This window comes from Zonotrichia albicollis, chromosome 20 (assembly GCF_047830755.1).
Source record: "Zonotrichia albicollis isolate bZonAlb1 chromosome 20, bZonAlb1.hap1, whole genome shotgun sequence".
Classification (NCBI taxonomy): domain Eukaryota; kingdom Metazoa; phylum Chordata; class Aves; order Passeriformes; family Passerellidae; genus Zonotrichia; species Zonotrichia albicollis.
In genome coordinates, this window is record NC_133838.1 from 3,526,619 (window position 1) to 3,544,204 (window position 17,586).

The following is a 17,586-nucleotide window of genomic DNA, read 5'->3' on the forward strand; positions in this document are numbered from 1 at the left end:
AGGAGAGGGTTTTAAGGGAAAAGGGGGGAAGAAGGCAGGGAAACCCGGCTATCCAATAGAAATACATATTTGGAGGTACGAAACATAACTGATATACTAAAGTAACCAACTGTTATAAATCATAGGAGGGGCTCTGGGGCTACAGCCAACCATACCTCCCAGAGAAAAGAAAATTCTCGAAACCTGGGAGGAGAAAAGGGGTGATTGACTGAGCTCAAGGAGGAGGCACTTTCACTTTATAAGAGAAACCAGGGGAGGAGCAGTTTCATTTCCATAGCAACCTAACTGACAGGGTCCTGGGAAAGGAAGAAACCATTTAATACAGAAAATGGGGGGAGCAAACTAACAAACTTAAGAACACACCACAGCAACACAGTACTTAAGAAAATTAATACAGCATTACTTTCTAACACAACACATATAATATTCATTTTAATATTTGCAAAAAGCCAATCGTAAAATACAGGCATTTTTCACAATCCCCACTCTTATTCTTTGTAAATCATTTGGCTTGAGCAATATTTCTTATCTACTTGCATCTTCTGGACTATGCTGGCAAAATAAAACAGGGGATTACAAAAGGAAAAAATATATATATAAACAGTTGTAACACATAAAATGAAAGATCTTCATTTCTTCTAATACATTACCTCACCAGCTAGGTTTTAACATTGTTTTCTCATTTTTGGACTGGTACCTGGGTTATTTTATGTATATATATATTTTTCTTCTTTGATTTCCTTTGCTTTTTCTAGAATGATTTTTCCGTGGTCATCAATTTTCAACAATCTGATATATTGAACTTTCCACAAACACCTCCTTCTTCGGCCAATAAATAGTCCAAAGCCAACCTATTCTGATACCCTACAGTTTTTGTTTGACTTAGCTGACTTGATATTAACTCTAATGCTTGGGCAGCCTTATTTGCTACCATTTCTGTAACTGCTTGGCGTCTTGTAATACGATTCAACAGATGATTTGGAGTCAATATAGAGTTAGATTGCTGTGCTGGTTTTACCTTTTCGTTTATTATTTATTTTTTTACTAAATCTTGAACCGTATCTTCAAGATTAAATTTAAAACAAATCCATCTCTCTACTTTTGGACATTCAATTCCAAATCTATTACCACTTTTTCCTAAGTTTCTTGTAGTCCAATAATTTACTCCCTTTTGCCTACAGGTTCTTAATTTGGATGGGTTATAACAGTGGCTGTTGACATGGGTGTGTGTAATAAAAGAGGAACTTTGGTTTCTTTCCATGTGATACTTTCTGTAGCATTTTTGACACAATCTTGCTGGTATCCCGAAAAGGAAAAGACGACAAATGAGTGCCAGAAACAGGAATAACAGAGATCCAGTACGGCTTATACTCCCACCTCCCATGCCTGTGAGGCTGCAACCCACAGCAGGTGTATTTGATCTTCTTGGTGGCAAAATATAGAGGCCAATCTGGTCTTGCCCTCTATTTCCTTGTCACTTTCTCCTAACTAATTTCCAGGCAAATTGTTTTTGACACCCTTTAACTGTGGTCTCCTACTGTTCCTCAGGTATCTTTCATTCAACAAGCACTAATGATTCCCATCCACAAAAACAAGTTATTACTTTAACACTTTTGGCAATAAGAGCATAAATTTTGTGAACCACAATACTCATTACTCTCACAATTCCAGCACTTATAATCCAGCTAGCATATCCAGTATTGGAATGAACCAAATAAAGTTTACTGATGGAAATGGTAATTCCCCTTCTCCCCTGTACGATTCCCAGGCTAAGGTCAGAATACAAAACCAGTCTTGATCCTTCTATCTGAAGTATTCCTCCCCAAAGGAGATGTTTTATTCAGGCAGTGCTCAAAACCAGTGATATAAGTGTTATCTTATTTCTTAATTCAGTGTTATTCTTTGTACATTTCTTAGATCATTTGAGTTTTTCTAAACAATTACCACTCAGTCCCCATTGGAAAGTCAGTTCGGTATCAGTCGGTTTAAATGTGATAGTCCATTCCTCAGGTTTCTTCACAAATCCTTTGATTCTGCTGGCATAAATCCACCCTCTTTCCGTGATTCTGATTGTTTCTTCAGTAGTACCTGGAAAGGACTTCTTAATAGCATAGTAATAAAAGAAAGATAATACTGCATTAACTTTTACCATTTGCTTTTCTTCCAAACTTTCTGGGTTTAGCTAAAAGCTTTCTCTACAGCAGCCTCTTCTTCTTCAGGAAAAAAAAACCTTCTCGTTAACAGCAAACAAAACACACAAAAGAAAAAAACCAAAAAACTTCTTGCTTAAGAAAAACAAACCGCTTTGTGAGGTTTGGAGAGTCATCAATCTTTGCTTTGATTTTTATCTTTTAGTGCTAGTCCCCCCTCCCCATCTCTTCACGGCCTTGCTATCAGTGCTGTTCTTTGCCCTTCCCCCGGTGCTGCCCCTTGGCTGCAGGGCCGGAGCAGGGGAGAGCAGCCACGGGCATGGGGACCCTGGGGATCTGCCTTGGGTCTCTTTTGCCCTCTCTCTCTCTCTCTCTCTCTTTCGGCCCCCTTACGGGGCCCACGCTGCCATCCTGGGCTCGGGACCCCGACAGTCTGGGAGCCCCCCCGGCAGTTCCGCCCCGGAGCCAGCCCGCTCCTGGCCGCAAACCTGTGTCCTCTGCTGCAGCACCGCCCGGGGCACCTCCATGGATCGGTCCCTGCCGCAGCCCCCGAGACCCCGTCGCTCGTAGGGAGCGCTCAGACACCTCCCAACCTTGACAACCCCAAACTTGGTGTGCCCAGGTGCTCCTGACATTCTTTTTCTTTCTCGTCAACCTACCCTCTTTTCCCTTCAAGCAGGGCCTGTTCTGCTAAGGCCTTTCTGGACCCCAGTGTGGCATTGAATAACCTCCTAACAACCATGTGTTAAGACACTTCCCTGCCTTTCATGCAAAAAACCTTCATTCACACTTCTGCTCTCTTCTAGCACCAAGATGTCATCACTTCACATTCTAACATCTCAGATTTTCCTAACTACCTCTCTACTTCAACTTCTCTCTTTCTTCTCTCTCAACTGTAACCTTTATGGGGTCGATATTTAATCCTCCCCTATTTCCTTCTCCAGCCTAAACTTTTTTGTTGATTTTTTTTCCCTTCATCCTCTTGGCGTAATTTCAAAACTCTAGCTATCATTTTCCTATTTTCTGATATCTCTTATTCTTAATTGCACTTGTAAGACTCTTCCCAATAAATTGCTACCTGCCCCTGGGACCAATAACACATCTCCCATCTAAATTTTAGTTTCTTCCCTCAATTACCACATCTTTAATGACTAGAAATGTAAAACTTTCTCTTTTTGCCCCTGTTACTTTCACTATATATTTGCTCACACTATAACCTTTTGGAACGTTTAACAGGCAGGTTCTCTCTCCCCCTGTGTCTATTACAAATTCTAATTCTTCTTCTCGGGGACCCACTTTTAAAGTTATCACAGGCTCCAGATGGTATTTGTCCCCCCCAAAAAATTAGAGCCTATGACTTTTTTTTTTTTTTATGTGCCCATTTCTTTAAAGATTTTCAGATCTTCTGCTTACTTAGGACCATTTCCCTTTTTCTCTCCAGTTTGTTTATCTATTTAGTTGGAGTTTCTTCTTTCCCCTCTAAAAGCTGTCCCTCAAAAACCTTTTGTTTTCACATTTCGCCTTTGATATGCTGTCTCATTCATGCTCTTGGTTATGTAATTACGATAACTATTCATGTATTTACTACCCTCCTCATTATTTTAACCCCACTCAGGAGGCACAGTTGGCATTTTGTCTTCTCTGGGGGTCCTTGCGGATTATCTTTTTCTTAAGCTTTTATTTCAGTTGCTCTGATTAATTGCATTTTTCTTGAGAAAAATATTATTTTAATTACCAACCACATCTCTTCTCAAGTATAAATGTTTGGACCTAAAAATTGGTCTAATTGTTCAGCTATGTCTATGGGATTCTCCAAATATCTCTTTTATTTATTTCTTAAAATTTCAGACTTCAGACGAAGTCAAAGGAGCATTTACAAACTCTGATCCGTCCCCTCCTATGAGAACCTCTCTTAATGGAAATAGACCAATCCCTTTATCCCATTCTTTCTGTATTTTTATCTTCTATAGCCTTTCTCCTGTATATTTAGGAAGAATCAGGAGAGGGCTTTCTTCTAACTGAACTTTTAGTGTTTCGATAAGGTGATTCCTTTAGAGTTTCTCTGAGCAGCCGGAGATGTGGTTACCAAGGGAACGGAGCTCGGGGCAGGACAGGGCGACTCGGCGTGACTCAGAGTCTCGGTGCTCCAAAGGCGGGGTGTGCAGCCGGGATCGCCCGAGGGGCTGTTCCGGTGCAGACCGAGCTGGAGCGTGGATAGCTCCCGCATGGCTCACGGTGGCTGGTCGGGCAGAGGCAGAGCAGCCGACTGACCGCGGCTGCAGCGGCGGGAGCCGACAGAGTCAGGGCAGCCGGGGATGGGACAGACGGGACCCTCCTTCGGTGCGGTGAGCGCGGTAACCACGGTGCACACGGCAGGACAGATCCCCACCCCCTGCACGAACTGCGGAGCGGCCGCGGGCCAGGCGGCCGGGACTGGGACACACGGACTGGGACACACGGACTGTGCCGGAGCCGGCGCAGGGGCTGGGGGGGTGCAGCTGCGAACGAGTGGGGGAACGAACGGCAATGGATGAGGTAATTTTGTTCTCAGCTTTGTACTTTCCCCGTTTTGCTTTTATTGCCTTTCAAAAATGTTATTTTCCTACAGCCTCCCCCCTCCCCAGCATGTGGTATACTATTTTTCTTCTGGATTAAACGGTTTTTACAAATAAATCCAGAGCTTAACAAATCTAAACTTCTGCTTGGATACTTTGAAATGGTCGACGAGCTAACTCACGACCTTCTCATATTGTTTTTCTCATCACCCTTTTATTTATCTTTTGGCAAATTATACATATTTCAGGTACTTGTTTCTCTACTCTAAAAGTCTCAGTGCACCCATAGTGCCTTAAAAAAATGATCACACAAAGCCTGAGTATCCCACCGGGCTTTTTGATACATGTCCTCTGCTATTCCCTAGTAAGTGTTTTATTATCTAATTGTCTTCCATCAAGATGTTTCTATTTCCCCGATTTATCTTGTTCGCCACCTATCTTGTTTTAATTTTAATTTTTTAATTTTTTTTTTTTTGCTTCTCTAAACTTTGGAATTTCCAATTTTTCTTCATTTGGAGTTAATATTAGCTCTTTCAGCTCTATTTTCTGCTGCATCTTTAGCTTCTTGATCTGCCAATTATTTCTTCTTATTTCTGGGTCTTTACCTTTTTGTGTCCTTTAATATGTACTATTGCTATCTCTCTTAGGTAATTTTAATGACTCTAAAACCTCGAAAATAAGTTTCTCATGTACTAATCTTTTTCATCTTTAATTAAGTAATCTCCCTTTTTAAATTTTTCTTGAGGCATGTGCTACTCTAAAGGCATCCCTTGAATCAATATATAACTCCTTTCTTTTGTGTTAAATTTTCTAATGCTCTTTTTAAGTATATAATTCACAAGTTTGCATGTTTTTTCTCATCAACTTCTGCATACCCTGTATTTTGCAAGGAGTTGTATTTCTGTTTGTTAACATAACTCCCAAAGGGCTGTCTTGGGGTATTTCTGTTGGTAATTTTTTCTGCTTTTCTTTTCCTGTATCCACCTTACTGTATTTCCGTCTCATTTTTCAATTTTCTATCTATTCGTCCCCTGCTTCCGTTTTTCACTTTTGTCCTAGTTTAGGACAAATTAGGGGGAAATCTCAAAAAGGGAGCCCCCCCCAAAACAAAACAAACCTCCAACCACCCCTCCCCCAACACCGGGTTCGGGAAGGAATTCCTCGGAGGAGCAAAGTGGAAAACAAAACCTATTTATTTACAAATAACAAAAAGAACACTCCCCAACACAAGAAAAGAAAAGGGACCAGACTGTGTTGTGAGGGCGCCGAGCTTCTGTCGCAGGCTTCGGGTGTCCTGGAGCTCTCAGGCCAGATCCGGAGCCGGTCCAGTATCTTCAGGGGAGGGTAAGAAAGAGAGAACAAAAGAAAAGGGAAAAAAAGAAAAAAACCAGCGCAAAAAAAAAGCAGAAAGCAAGCAAGCAAGCAAGCAAGCAAGCAAGCGGCTAGCCAAGCCAAGCAGCAAAAGCCCAAAGCAAAAGTGCCTGGGCACACCCCACACCCCCCCCCCCCCTCTTCCCCATCCGGCCACAGCAAGATGGCCGGGGGGGGGGGGAGTGGAAGGCACAGCTGCCAGACACAACACACGATATGGGGATAAAGGCTGAAGGCTGTCACCCCACGACACTCCACCCCTTATCCCATATCGTGAACATACAGTAAAAAACTTTCATTTCACTTACTCACACCTTTGACACTTACGCATTTCTCTCATCTTACTTGCTCAGACCTTTGACACTTACAGTTTCCTTCTGTCTCACATTCAACAAACAATGACATTCATATATGAGTCTCATCCCACAATCAGGTCTCCCTGAGGTACACACCGTGTTGTTCCATCTTTCTGCATTATCCACCATGTATTACCTGGTCCTTGAGCAAAGACAATCCCACGGATGGGTTTGTCTGTACTCGAGGCAGGGTTGATCCATACTGTCTTTCCCAACAAACCTCTGACATGGGCCACTGGGGCTTTATCCCCATCTACTATATTAAGGAGCTCAGACTGAGCAGGACCCGCTCGGTTGGTGGAACCTCGAGTGTTAACTAACCAGGTAGCCTTTGCCAGATGTTGCTCCCAGTTTCTTAAAGACCCCCCACCCAATGCTTTTAAGGTGGTTTTTAACAATCCATTGTACCTTTCCACCTTCCCTGCAGCTGGTGCATGATAGGGGATATGGTATACCCACTCGATGCCATGTTCCCTAGCCCAAGTATTAATAAGATTGTTTTTAAAATGAGTTCCATTATCTGACTCAATTCTCTCGGGAGTACCGTGCCTCCAAAGGACCTGCTTCTCAAGGCCCAAGATAGTGTTACGGGCAGTAGCATGGGACACAGGATAGGTTTCCAACCATCCTGTGGTGGCTTCTACCATGGTTAGTACATAGCGCTTGCCCTGGCGGGTTTGAGGCAGTGTGATGTAGTCAATCTGCCAGGCCTCCCTGTATTTGTACTTAGACCACCGCCCCCCATACCAGAGGGGCTTCAGTCGCTTGGCCTGCTTAATGGCAGCGCACGTCTCACAGTCACAAATAACCTGAGAGATACTGTCCATGGTTAGGTCCACCCCTCGGTCTCGTGCCCACTTATAGGTGGCATCTCTACCCTGGTGGCCTGAGGCATCGTGGGCCCATCGTGCTAAGAATAACTCTCCCTTATGCTCCCAGTCGAGATCTATCTTCAACTCCCCTATCTTTGCAGCCTGATGTACTTGCTGGTTGTTTTGCTGCTCTTCATTAGCTCTACTTCTGGGGACATGGGCATCTACATGGCGAACCTTCACAGGTAACTTCTCTAACCGGGTAGCGATATCCTTCCACTCTTCCGCAGCCCAAATTGGTTTTCCTCTGCGCTGCCAGCTGGCCTCCTTCCATCTCTTCAGCCATCCCCATAGAGCGTTGGCTGCCATCCAAGAATCGGTATACAAATAGAGCCTTGGCCACTTCTCTCTCTCTGCAATACCTAAGGCCAGTTGAATAGCTTTGATTTCAGCAAATTGACTGGATTCACCCTCTCCTTCAGTAGCCTCTGCAACCCGTCGAGTGGGACTCCATACAGCTGCTTTCCACCTCCGTTTCATCCCTATGACACGACAAGAACCATCAGTGAATAGGGCGTAACGTGTTTCTTCTACTGGCAACTGATTGTATGGCGGAGCTTCCTCAACCCGGGTCACTGGCTCTGGCTCCTCATCTGCGACACTAAAGCTTTCACCTTCGGGCCAATTTGTAATTATTTCTAGAATCCCAGGGCGATTTAACTTCCCAATTCGAGCGCGCTGCGTATTGAGGGCAATCCACTTACTCCAAGTAGCACTGGTGGCATGGTGGGTAGAGGGAACCTTTCCTCTGAACATCCATCCCAGCACCGGTAGTCGGGGTGCGAGAAGGAGTTGTGCCTCTGTACCAATCACCTCCGAGGCAGCTTGGACTCCTTCATAGGCGGCCAAGATTTCCTTTTCTGTTGGAGTATAGTTATCTTCAGACCCCCTGTAGCTCCTACTCCAAAATCCCAATGGTCGGCCTCGGGTCTCGCCAGGTAGCTTTTGCCAAAGGCTCCAGGACAGACCATGGCTCCCGGCTGCAGAGTAGAGCACGTTCTTCACATCTGGTCCTGTCCTGACTGGACCAAGGGCTACAGCATGAGCGATCTCCTGCTTGATCTGGACGAAAGCTTGCTGCTGCTCAGGGCCCCAATGGAAGTCGTTCTTCTTGCGGGTAACCAAATAAAGGGGTCTCACAATCTGACTATACTCAGGGATGTGCATCCTCCAGAAACCTATAGCACCTAAGAAAGCTTGTGTCTCCTTCTTATCAGTTGGTGGGGACATAGCAGTGATTTTGTTAATAACATCCGCAGGAATCTGACGCCGTCCATCTTGCCACTTCACCCCCAAGAACTGAATTTCTCGGGCAGGTCCCTTGACTTTGCTCTTCTTAATGGCAAATCCGGCATCCAGGAGAATATGAATTATCTTCTCTCCTTTTTCGAACACTTCTATTGCCGTGTTCCCCCAAACAATGATATCATCAATATATTGTAAATGTTCTGGAGCCTCACCCTCTTCTAGTGCAGCCTGGATCAGTCCATGACAGATGGTAGGACTGTGTTTCCACCCCTGGGGCAATCGGTTCCAGGTATACTGCACTCCCCTCCATGTAAAAGCAAACTGAGGCCTGCATTCTGCTGCCAGAGGGATGGAGAAAAACGCGTTAGCTATATCAATGGTCGCGTACCACTTTGCTGCCTTGGACTCCAGCTCGTACTGCAGTTCCAGTATGTCCGGTACAGCCGCACTCAGTGGTGGAGTCACTTCATTCAAGGCACGATAGTCTACAGTCAATCTCCATTCTCCGTCAGATTTTTGCACGGGCCAGATAGGGCTGTTAAAGGGTGAGTGGGTTTTACTGACCACCCCTTGGCTCTCCAGCTCTCGAATCATCTTGTGGATGGGGATCACGGCATCTCGATTCGTCCGGTACTGCCTGCGATGCACTGTTGAGGTGGCAATTGGCACTCGCTGCTCCTCTACCTTCAAGAGTCCTACTGCAGATGGGTTCTCTGATAGTCCAGACAAGGTATTCAATTGTTTAATACCCTCTATCTCCACTGCAGCTATTCCAAAAGCCCACCTGAATCCCTTAGGATCTTTGTAGTAGCCATTCCGGAGGAAGTCTATGCCCAAAATACACGGAGCCTCTGGACCAGTCACAATCGGATGTTCCTGCCACTCCTTCCCAGTCAAGCTCACCTCAGCTTCCAACAAAGTCAACTGTTGTGATCCCCCCGTCACTCCAGCAATGGAAACAGGTTCTGTCCCCATGTGTTCCGATGGCATTAAGGTACATTGTGATCCAGTGTCAACCAATGCTTCATAGTCTTGTGGCTCTGATGTGCCAGGCCATCTGATCCACACCTTCCAAAAAACCCGGTTCTCCCGTGCCTCTTCCTGGCTGGAGGCAGGGCCCCTCTAAGCCAGATTGTCCTTCTTTCCTTGGGCATATGCCTTGGAAGTTCCTTCAAGGGGATCGGACATGTCATCGTCATCGTCATACTTAACATCTCGGCTACGAGCGACCGGAGCTGCTATCTTTTTGGTTATACTTTCTCTTTTCTTCAAATCACGCACCCGTTGTGCCAAAACAGCGGTGGGTTTTCCATCCCATCTCCTCATGTCTTCTCCAGACTCACGCAGGAAAAACCATAACTCAGCCCGTGGGATGTACCTTCTCTCCCCATCAAAGGAGCGCCGGCGTTGGACACCAGGGCTTCTAATTTGTACGGCTGAGATTTGAATAAGGTCCTCCTTAATCTCTTCCCGGAGTTTCTTATGATTCTCCTCTATTTTGTCTTCTAGTTTCTGCAGTCGGGTTTCCACTGCTGCAATTCTGGCATGAGTTGGGCCATGCACAGCATCTGCGTACGCTCGAAGCTTCTTTGCCATATCGAGCACAGTCTCATATGTATCATCTCGCTTCATTATTGCTAGGGCAGAAGCGTATTCAGGTGGCCCAAGTCGCACAAGTTTCCTCCACATTATCGGAGTGCATGGTACCAGGTCCGGATTCCTAGTTGTTGTGTCATCTGAGAAAATGAGCTCTATGACCGCCATCTCTCTCAGGCGTTGGATCCCCTGTTCTATGGTCTTCCACCGTGTCTGCTGCATATAGAGATCATCCGTACACAGGTACCGTTCTGCTACGCTTCTTAGGACCCGTTCCCAGAGGCTGTGAGGGTTAGCCCCCCTCATCACACCTTGATCGATGGCAGGATCATGTGACAGGGATCCCAAATGCCTCACTTCAGTACCATCCAAAATCGTAACCTCCCCTGCAGCATCCCAAAGGCGGACTAACCAACTAATAATAGATTCGTCAGGTTGTCGGCTGTAATCCTTTCTTAGGCCTCTGAGGTCCTTCAGAGAAAAGGAGTCAATATTGGCTCCAGATTCTGTGCCCCTTGATGTGGCCTCTGATTTTGGTGAGGGTCCTTCTTCTGCATCATCGTCATCATCCTCCACCTTCCGATCGGTCTTGCCTTTACACTTTCCACCTCTTGTATTAGCTGCAACAGCCATGGTTTGGGGCCTATTGTCTGATTCAGCTGCTAGCCTGGAGCCTGGGATGTTAGCTGCAGCCTGGGTCACTGGGATAGTAACTAACTTATCTCCCTGTTCCCTTTCTGCTATCTGCTGCTCCACAGTATCTAGCAGAGTACGGTAAACAAACTCCAAGGCCCAGCTCACTGCAGTAATCCTTTCTTCCTTAGTATTACCATGGCACTTCTCCCTCAAATACTTTGCCAGCTCGACTGGATTCTGAATTTGATCAGATGGAAAGTCCCAGTCTATAGGATCAGAAAATTCCTTTAAAGTCTGGCCCATATCCTCCCATTTCCCACTCCAGTCAAGATTTTTCCTGCTTTGTTTTACTCCTGAATCAGGAGTCTCTCTAACCCCTCTAGAAATCTCAGCTTACATTTTATATACACTCCAGACAGTATAGACAAGGCTTAATAAATTAAATGCCAGAAAGATGGTTTCTTTCAAACTCAGGGGAAAGTCAGTATTTTCTAATAGAGATGTCAACAATTTGTAGGAGAAGAAGGAAGACAAAGGCTGAAAAGCCCCTTCCTCTTCTTCTCCCCAAACAAACTGAGTACACAGCCATGACAACAATCCATACATTCCTGAAATAAAGTCCAGCATTGTTATCCGACACATCATCACACATAAGGCCAGCACAATGATTATTCTGGTTAGTGCCCCCCGCTTACAAAAGCTACTTATTAGGGACAACATCAGAGCTATTTTGGGGTAAGGAAATAACCCTAGGGACCACAAAGGTATTAAAACTTCAAAAGCCCCTAGGGACCAGAAAAACCGGCAAGCTTCCACTCCAAATGACATTATGAATCACCAATATGCCCACAAAACAACCAAAACCAAAATATTGTTGTTATAGGTTTTTTTCCCACTCTTTTTGGCCTCCGACTTTCCCGGCCAACGCACCAAAAAGTATACTGTCCTAGTTTAGGACAAATTAGGGGGAAATCTCAAAAAGGGAGCCCCCCCCAAAACAAAACAAACCTCCAACCACCCCTCCTCCAACACCAGGTTCGGGAAGGAATTCCTCGGAGGAGCAAAGTGGAAAACAAAACCTATTTATTTACAAATAACAAAAAGAACACTCCCCAACACAAGAAAAGAAAAGGGACCAGACTGTGTTGTGAGGGCGCCGAGCTTCTGTCGCAGGCTTCGGGTGTCCTGGAGCTCTCAGGCCAGATCCGGAGCCGGTCCAGTATCTTCAGGGGAGGGTAAGAAAGAGAGAACAAAAGAAAAGGGAAAAAAAGAAAAAAAACCAGCGCAAAAAAAAAAGCAGAAAGCAAGCAAGCAAGCAAGCAAGCGGCTAGCCAAGCCAAGCAGCAAAAGCCCAAAGCAAAAGTGCCTGGGCACACCCCACACCCCCCCCCCCTCTTCCCCATCCGGCCACAGCAAGACGGCCGGGGGGGGGGGGTGGAAGGCACAGCTGCCAGACACAACACACGATATGGGGATAAAGGCTGAAGGCTGTCACCCCACGACAACTTTTTACTAACAACTTAAATACCACTTTTCTTTCAACTACTTACACCCAAAAAAACCCCTTTTTCTCACACTGCTTGTCAATACAATCCACCTCCCTCCAAGGAGATATGGTAAGGCTTAAAATGCACAATCGACATTACCTATACTTTCATTCATCTACATTCACTCACTTTTATTTCTCATTCACTTTCACATATTCCTTCACACTCTCAAGACAGAAAGTGGATCCTTATTGCTAGAAAATCACAGGTCCTTGTGGCCCCCTCTTTCGCTCTGGGGTTGACCTCCAGGTTTCAGTGTCACCAGGCCCCCGAGAAGGGCCTGACTCTGCTGCCTCTGGCGTCCGTTCCCCTGTGAGGCTGTCTGCATGTCCTTCACACTCTTCAGCTACGGCCCCCTCACACACCCAGGGAACGCCAGCTTGGTTCGCAGGTCACTCACTCCTCTTCGGCCCAGAAGCCCCCACCTACCCGGGAGCTACAGCCTGGTGTGCAGGTCACTCACTCCTCTTTCCACTGCCTCCCCCTTCCCACCTGCCTGGGAAGTTGAGGCTGACTTTGTGTGGGTCTCACTCACACACACCACAAAACAACAATAAGGTACCTTTTACTTTCACATCACCTATTACAAGTTTAGGTGTTACTGGCCAGTCTCAGTGCTATTGGATATCCCTCAACCCAGCTGTGTTATCCAAGCCAAAATGCTCTGGGGCAATTATTCCCTCAGTCCTGCCATGTTGTCCAACCCCAGATGCTCTTGGGTATTTTTCCCTAAATTCAGCTGTGTTGTTCAACCCCAGATGCTCTTGGGCATTTTCTGTCCCTCAACCCAGCGGTGTGGTACAACTACAGATGCTCTTGGGCATTTAATTTGTTTTGCTGTGTTGTCCAACCCTGGATGTTCTTGGGCATTTTTTATCCCTCAATCTGGCTGTGTTGTTCAACCCTGGATCTTGTTGGGCAAAAATTTTTCCCTCAGTCTAGCTGTGTTGTCCAACCCCGGATGCTGTTGGGTAAAATTTTAATCCCTCAATCTAGTTGTGTTGTCCCACCCTGAGTGTTCTTGGGCATATCCTCACTCCGACAGAATTCTGCTCAACCCTGCTCTTGGATGCTCTTAGAATATAAATCCCTCAACCCAGCAGGTTTTAGGGGCCCCTCCTGTCCCGTTTCCTAGTGGATTGGGTGAGGAAACCTTGCTCCCTACCTCCGAGGGGTCCAACCCCTCCCTGAGACCCAGTCCCAGTCACCCCGGGGGGTTCTTTCACTCTCTTATCACTCGCTTTGTCTCTTTACTGGCCGTTTTTCTCGCGAAAAGAGGAAAACGCAGCATGGGAGACTCCTCACTCACTTGGCAGGTCTGGGACAACCAGCCTGCCTCTCATTCACACACATTCATCCCCTCCCTGTACCTGCCCCCCGCCCGAGAAATACTTACCAATCCTTTTTCCTTCCCGGGTTCTTCGTGCGCACTACTACACTTAGGGGACCAATTACCGCAGTTGTAGGGAGCCTTTTTTTTCCTTCTCTCTGTTATATTGCCTCCTTTTGTCCACAGATCGTAACCTGCGTCTGTCGGTCACTTCAGGGGAAACAAAGCGAGGCTGCCAAATAGGGCAGGGCGTGCCTTCCCCACTCTGACTCTCCTAAAGCACAGGCAGCGAGGTGTTAGCAACCATCCTCTGCTACCAAATTGTGAAGAACGCCAATCGGTTGTTTTCAAAATTTAAAAGTAAAAAATATGGTTATAAAAATAGTAACACAATTAGAGTAATAACAATTTGGACAAATTGAATTAGGACAATACGAGATAATAAAAACAAAGAATTATGGACGTCCGGGTACCTTTTTCTGGGCATCACGAGCCCAAAAAAGACCCCTGCTAACAAAGGACTAACCATTAAGAACAATAGCCCGTTGCATATTCATACACTTCATACATGATGCATAAATTCCATTCAAACACAGGATTCTGTCTGGTCAGTGTCAGCTTCTTCCTTCTAATCCTAACAGCGCCTCCAAGGTGGGAAGAAGTTCATTTCTTCTGATAAGAAGGCAATAAATTCCCTTTCTCTGAAAGATTTAGGTGTCCTGTGGCTGCTATCTCGCTGCAAGCCCTTTCTGTTAAACAAAGCATCTTACATAGCATAGTTTCTGTTTTAACAATTTTTATAACCTAAAACTATATTTAACATAGTACTTAAGAGAATTAATACAGCATTTCTTTCTAACACAACACATATAATATTCATTTTAATATTTGCAAAAAGCCAATCATAAAATACATGCATTTTTCACAGGGGGGTTTCAGGTAGCTCTGGGGTGAATTTTGGAGGGAAATGGGGGGGTCTGAGAGTCCTGGGGAGTTTTGGGGGTCTTGGGGAGGGTTTGGGGGTCCAGGGTGATTCTAGGCCAACCCTGGGGGACTCTGGGGGGTTTGGGGTTCCTGGAGAGGTCTCGGGGGAGAATTGGGGGTCCCGGGGGGTCCCAGGCCCACCCTGAACCAAGGTCTGGGGGTTTCAGGGGGAGGGGGCACCGCAGGGGTTCCTCCCCCCCCCCCCCCACCCGTTTTTGGAGGGTCTCCCATGGTGCCCCCTCCCCAAAAAGCTCTGAGGGCCCCCTGAAGTGGCTGCTGTTCCACCGGCCGGTGCCCCCTGATCCAGGACAGCCCCACTGAGTCTGGCAGGTTCTGGGGGGATTTGTGGGGATTTTGGGGTTTTGCGAGGCTGTTTGAGAATTTCAGGGTGGCTTTTTTGGGCTTTGGGGGATTTTGTTAGGAATTTAAGGGGAATTATTGGGGGTTTTTGGGAGAATTATTGGGTTTAGAGATGCTTATGTGATTTTGGGGGGTTTTGTTGATTTGGGGGGTTTTGGATTTGGGGTGTTTTGTTGGGGTTGTGGGGGTTTTGGGGGGGAATTTATTGAAATTTTTGGGAGTTTTATAAAATTTTGGTGAGTTCCACTGGGATTTTTGGTGTATCTCTGGAGTTTTTGAGGGTTTTCTTATATTAGTCCAGTCCCTTCCAGTATGATCCAAAGATGGCCCCACTGTGCTCCCAGTCCCTGCCAGTAAGAGCCAGTTGTGCTCCACATGGTTCCAGTTGCTCTCTTTCACCCTCATTTGTTCCAGTCCCTCCCATTACACCCTCCCAGTATGTCCCAGTATAGCCCAGTTCCCTCCAGCATGTTCCCAGACACTCCCAGTTGCTCCCAGTTGGGTTTTTTGGGGGATGTTTGGAGAATGAAGCAGTCCAAGGCTGAGCGGAAAAGGCCCCTCGGGGGGACATCAGGGGGTGCCGGTGGCGGCTGCCGGCAGAGGCAGCCTGGAGGAGCAGAGCCCTGTGTGCCGCAGGAGCCCAAAGTGGGGAGCCCAGAGAGGGGGGAGCGCCGCCATGGGCGGGAGCCTCAAGAGCCTGGAGAGGGGCAGGGGGGACTCCTTGGAGCCGCTGCAGCCCCGAGCAGAGAATGAGGGGAGAAGGGAGCCCGGGAGCCCAAACAGCCCCGGCATCCCGAAATGGGGAGAGCGAAGAGGGGGGAGCTTTTGGGATCGCTGGGACTGCCAGCAGCCTTGGCAGGGCGGGCACCGAGAAGGGGGACCCCCAATCTAAGTGTGACCCCCTGCAGCTGGGACGGGGGGAACCCTTGAACACCCAAAGGGAGGGACCAGGGACAGGGAACTCCTGGGAGGCTTTTCCAGGGCTGAATCTGGGTGTTTGGAAGGTTTTTGTGAAGTACAGATGGCCGGTGACTGGTAGAGATGGACTTGGGCAGAGGGACCTTCAAACTCAATATGCTCATCCCTTGTTTTCCCCAAACCAGGATTTCCCATTGCCAACCCCTGGGAGTCTGTGAGGAAGATGCCCTGGGACACTGAAGCAGGTGAGGAGGAAGTCAGTGCCCCTTTCCCCTCTGTGCTGCTCCGTAGCCCAGCCCAGTATGGCCCTGGCTGCAGCTCAGCCCTGCGGGGAATCTCCTTGCCCTTGCCTGTGGCACAGACGCAAATCCCATCCTGTCCTTGTCCTTCCTCCCCCAGAGCAGGAGCTGAGCATGGAGAGCAGGGGGAACAAATGCCCGCAGCAGAACCTGGTGGAAGAAGCCATTTTGAGCGGCTCCATGGCGCAGGAAGCCAACGGGGAGGAAAAGCGCCGGAGATGCCGCACGAGGAGGGGCTGCAAATGCAGCTGGCAGGGATCTGAGGAGGAAAGAGCCAGCCTGGGCTGGGAAGGTGGCCAGAGATCAAGCCAGAGCTCTGAGCTGGTGCTCCATGAACAGCTCCATGATGGGGAGAAGCCCCACACATGTGTGGAGTGTGGGAAGAGCTTCAGGTGGAACTATAAGCTCATTGAGCACCAGAGGACCCACACTGGGGAATGGCCGTTCGAGTGTGGGGAGTGTGGGATGAGCTTCAGCCGGAGCTCCCACTTGACCAGCCACCAGAGGACCCACACTGGGGAGAGGCCCTACGAGTGTAGGGAGTGTGGACAGAGCTTCAGGCAGAGCTCCAGCCTGATCAGCCACCAGAGAACCCACACTGGGGAACAGCCCCATGAGTGTGGGGAGTGTGGGAAGAGCTTCAGCGGGAGCTCTGACCTGATCAAGCACCAGAGGATCCACACTGGGGAACGACCCTACGAGTATGGGGAATGTGGGAAGAGCTTTAGGGACCATGACACCCTGATCAGGCACCAAAAGATCCACACTAGGGAGAGGCCTTACGAGTGTTCCGAGTGTGGGAATAGATTTTGGTTCAACTCCCATCTCCTCCTGCACAATCTGAGTCACACAGAGGAGAGGGCCCTCTTCTGCCCTGAGTGTGGGAAGGGATTTAAGTACAACTGCCAACTCATCACCCACCGGCGCATCCACACAGGGGAGAGACCCTACAAGTGTAGAGAATGTGGGAAGAGCTTCTCACAGAGCTCTCATTTGACCCGACACCAATACAGCCACCGATAAGGGAAGCCCTGCTAGTGCCCTGAGTGCAGGAAGAGCTTCGTGCTCTGCTCCAGCTCCATCCCCCACTGGAGGAGGCACTTGGGGCACAGCCCTGGTGACCCACTTTCCCTGTGATCCATGTTGGGAACACACCTGGCTTCTTATTCTTTTGGTTTGGCCTTAATTTTCTTGTCTTTTCCATCTCTTTGCAGTCCAAAAGTGAAGAGGGATCAATCTTTCACCTCAAAACCACTCAAATCATACTGAAAACAGGTCAATCTTAACACAAAAGGGCTCAATCCTACCTCAAATTGCTTGTTCCCACCTCAAAATCTCAATCCTATGCCAAACTGACTCCATTC

General features: G+C 47.4%; 1 protein-coding gene across 1 annotated transcript in view; it reads left to right on the forward strand.

Moving 5' to 3' along the window:
• Positions 1 to 17,245, forward strand: part of LOC141731339 (uncharacterized) — a 796,170-nt gene extending 778,925 nt beyond the window's left edge. Inside the window, exon 16 of the mRNA XM_074555958.1 lies at positions 16,635 to 17,245. Coding sequence (XP_074412059.1) covers positions 16,635 to 17,245 — 611 coding nt within the window. The remainder of the gene's footprint in view (positions 1 to 16,634) is intronic.
• Positions 17,246 to 17,586: the final 341 nt, after the last annotated feature.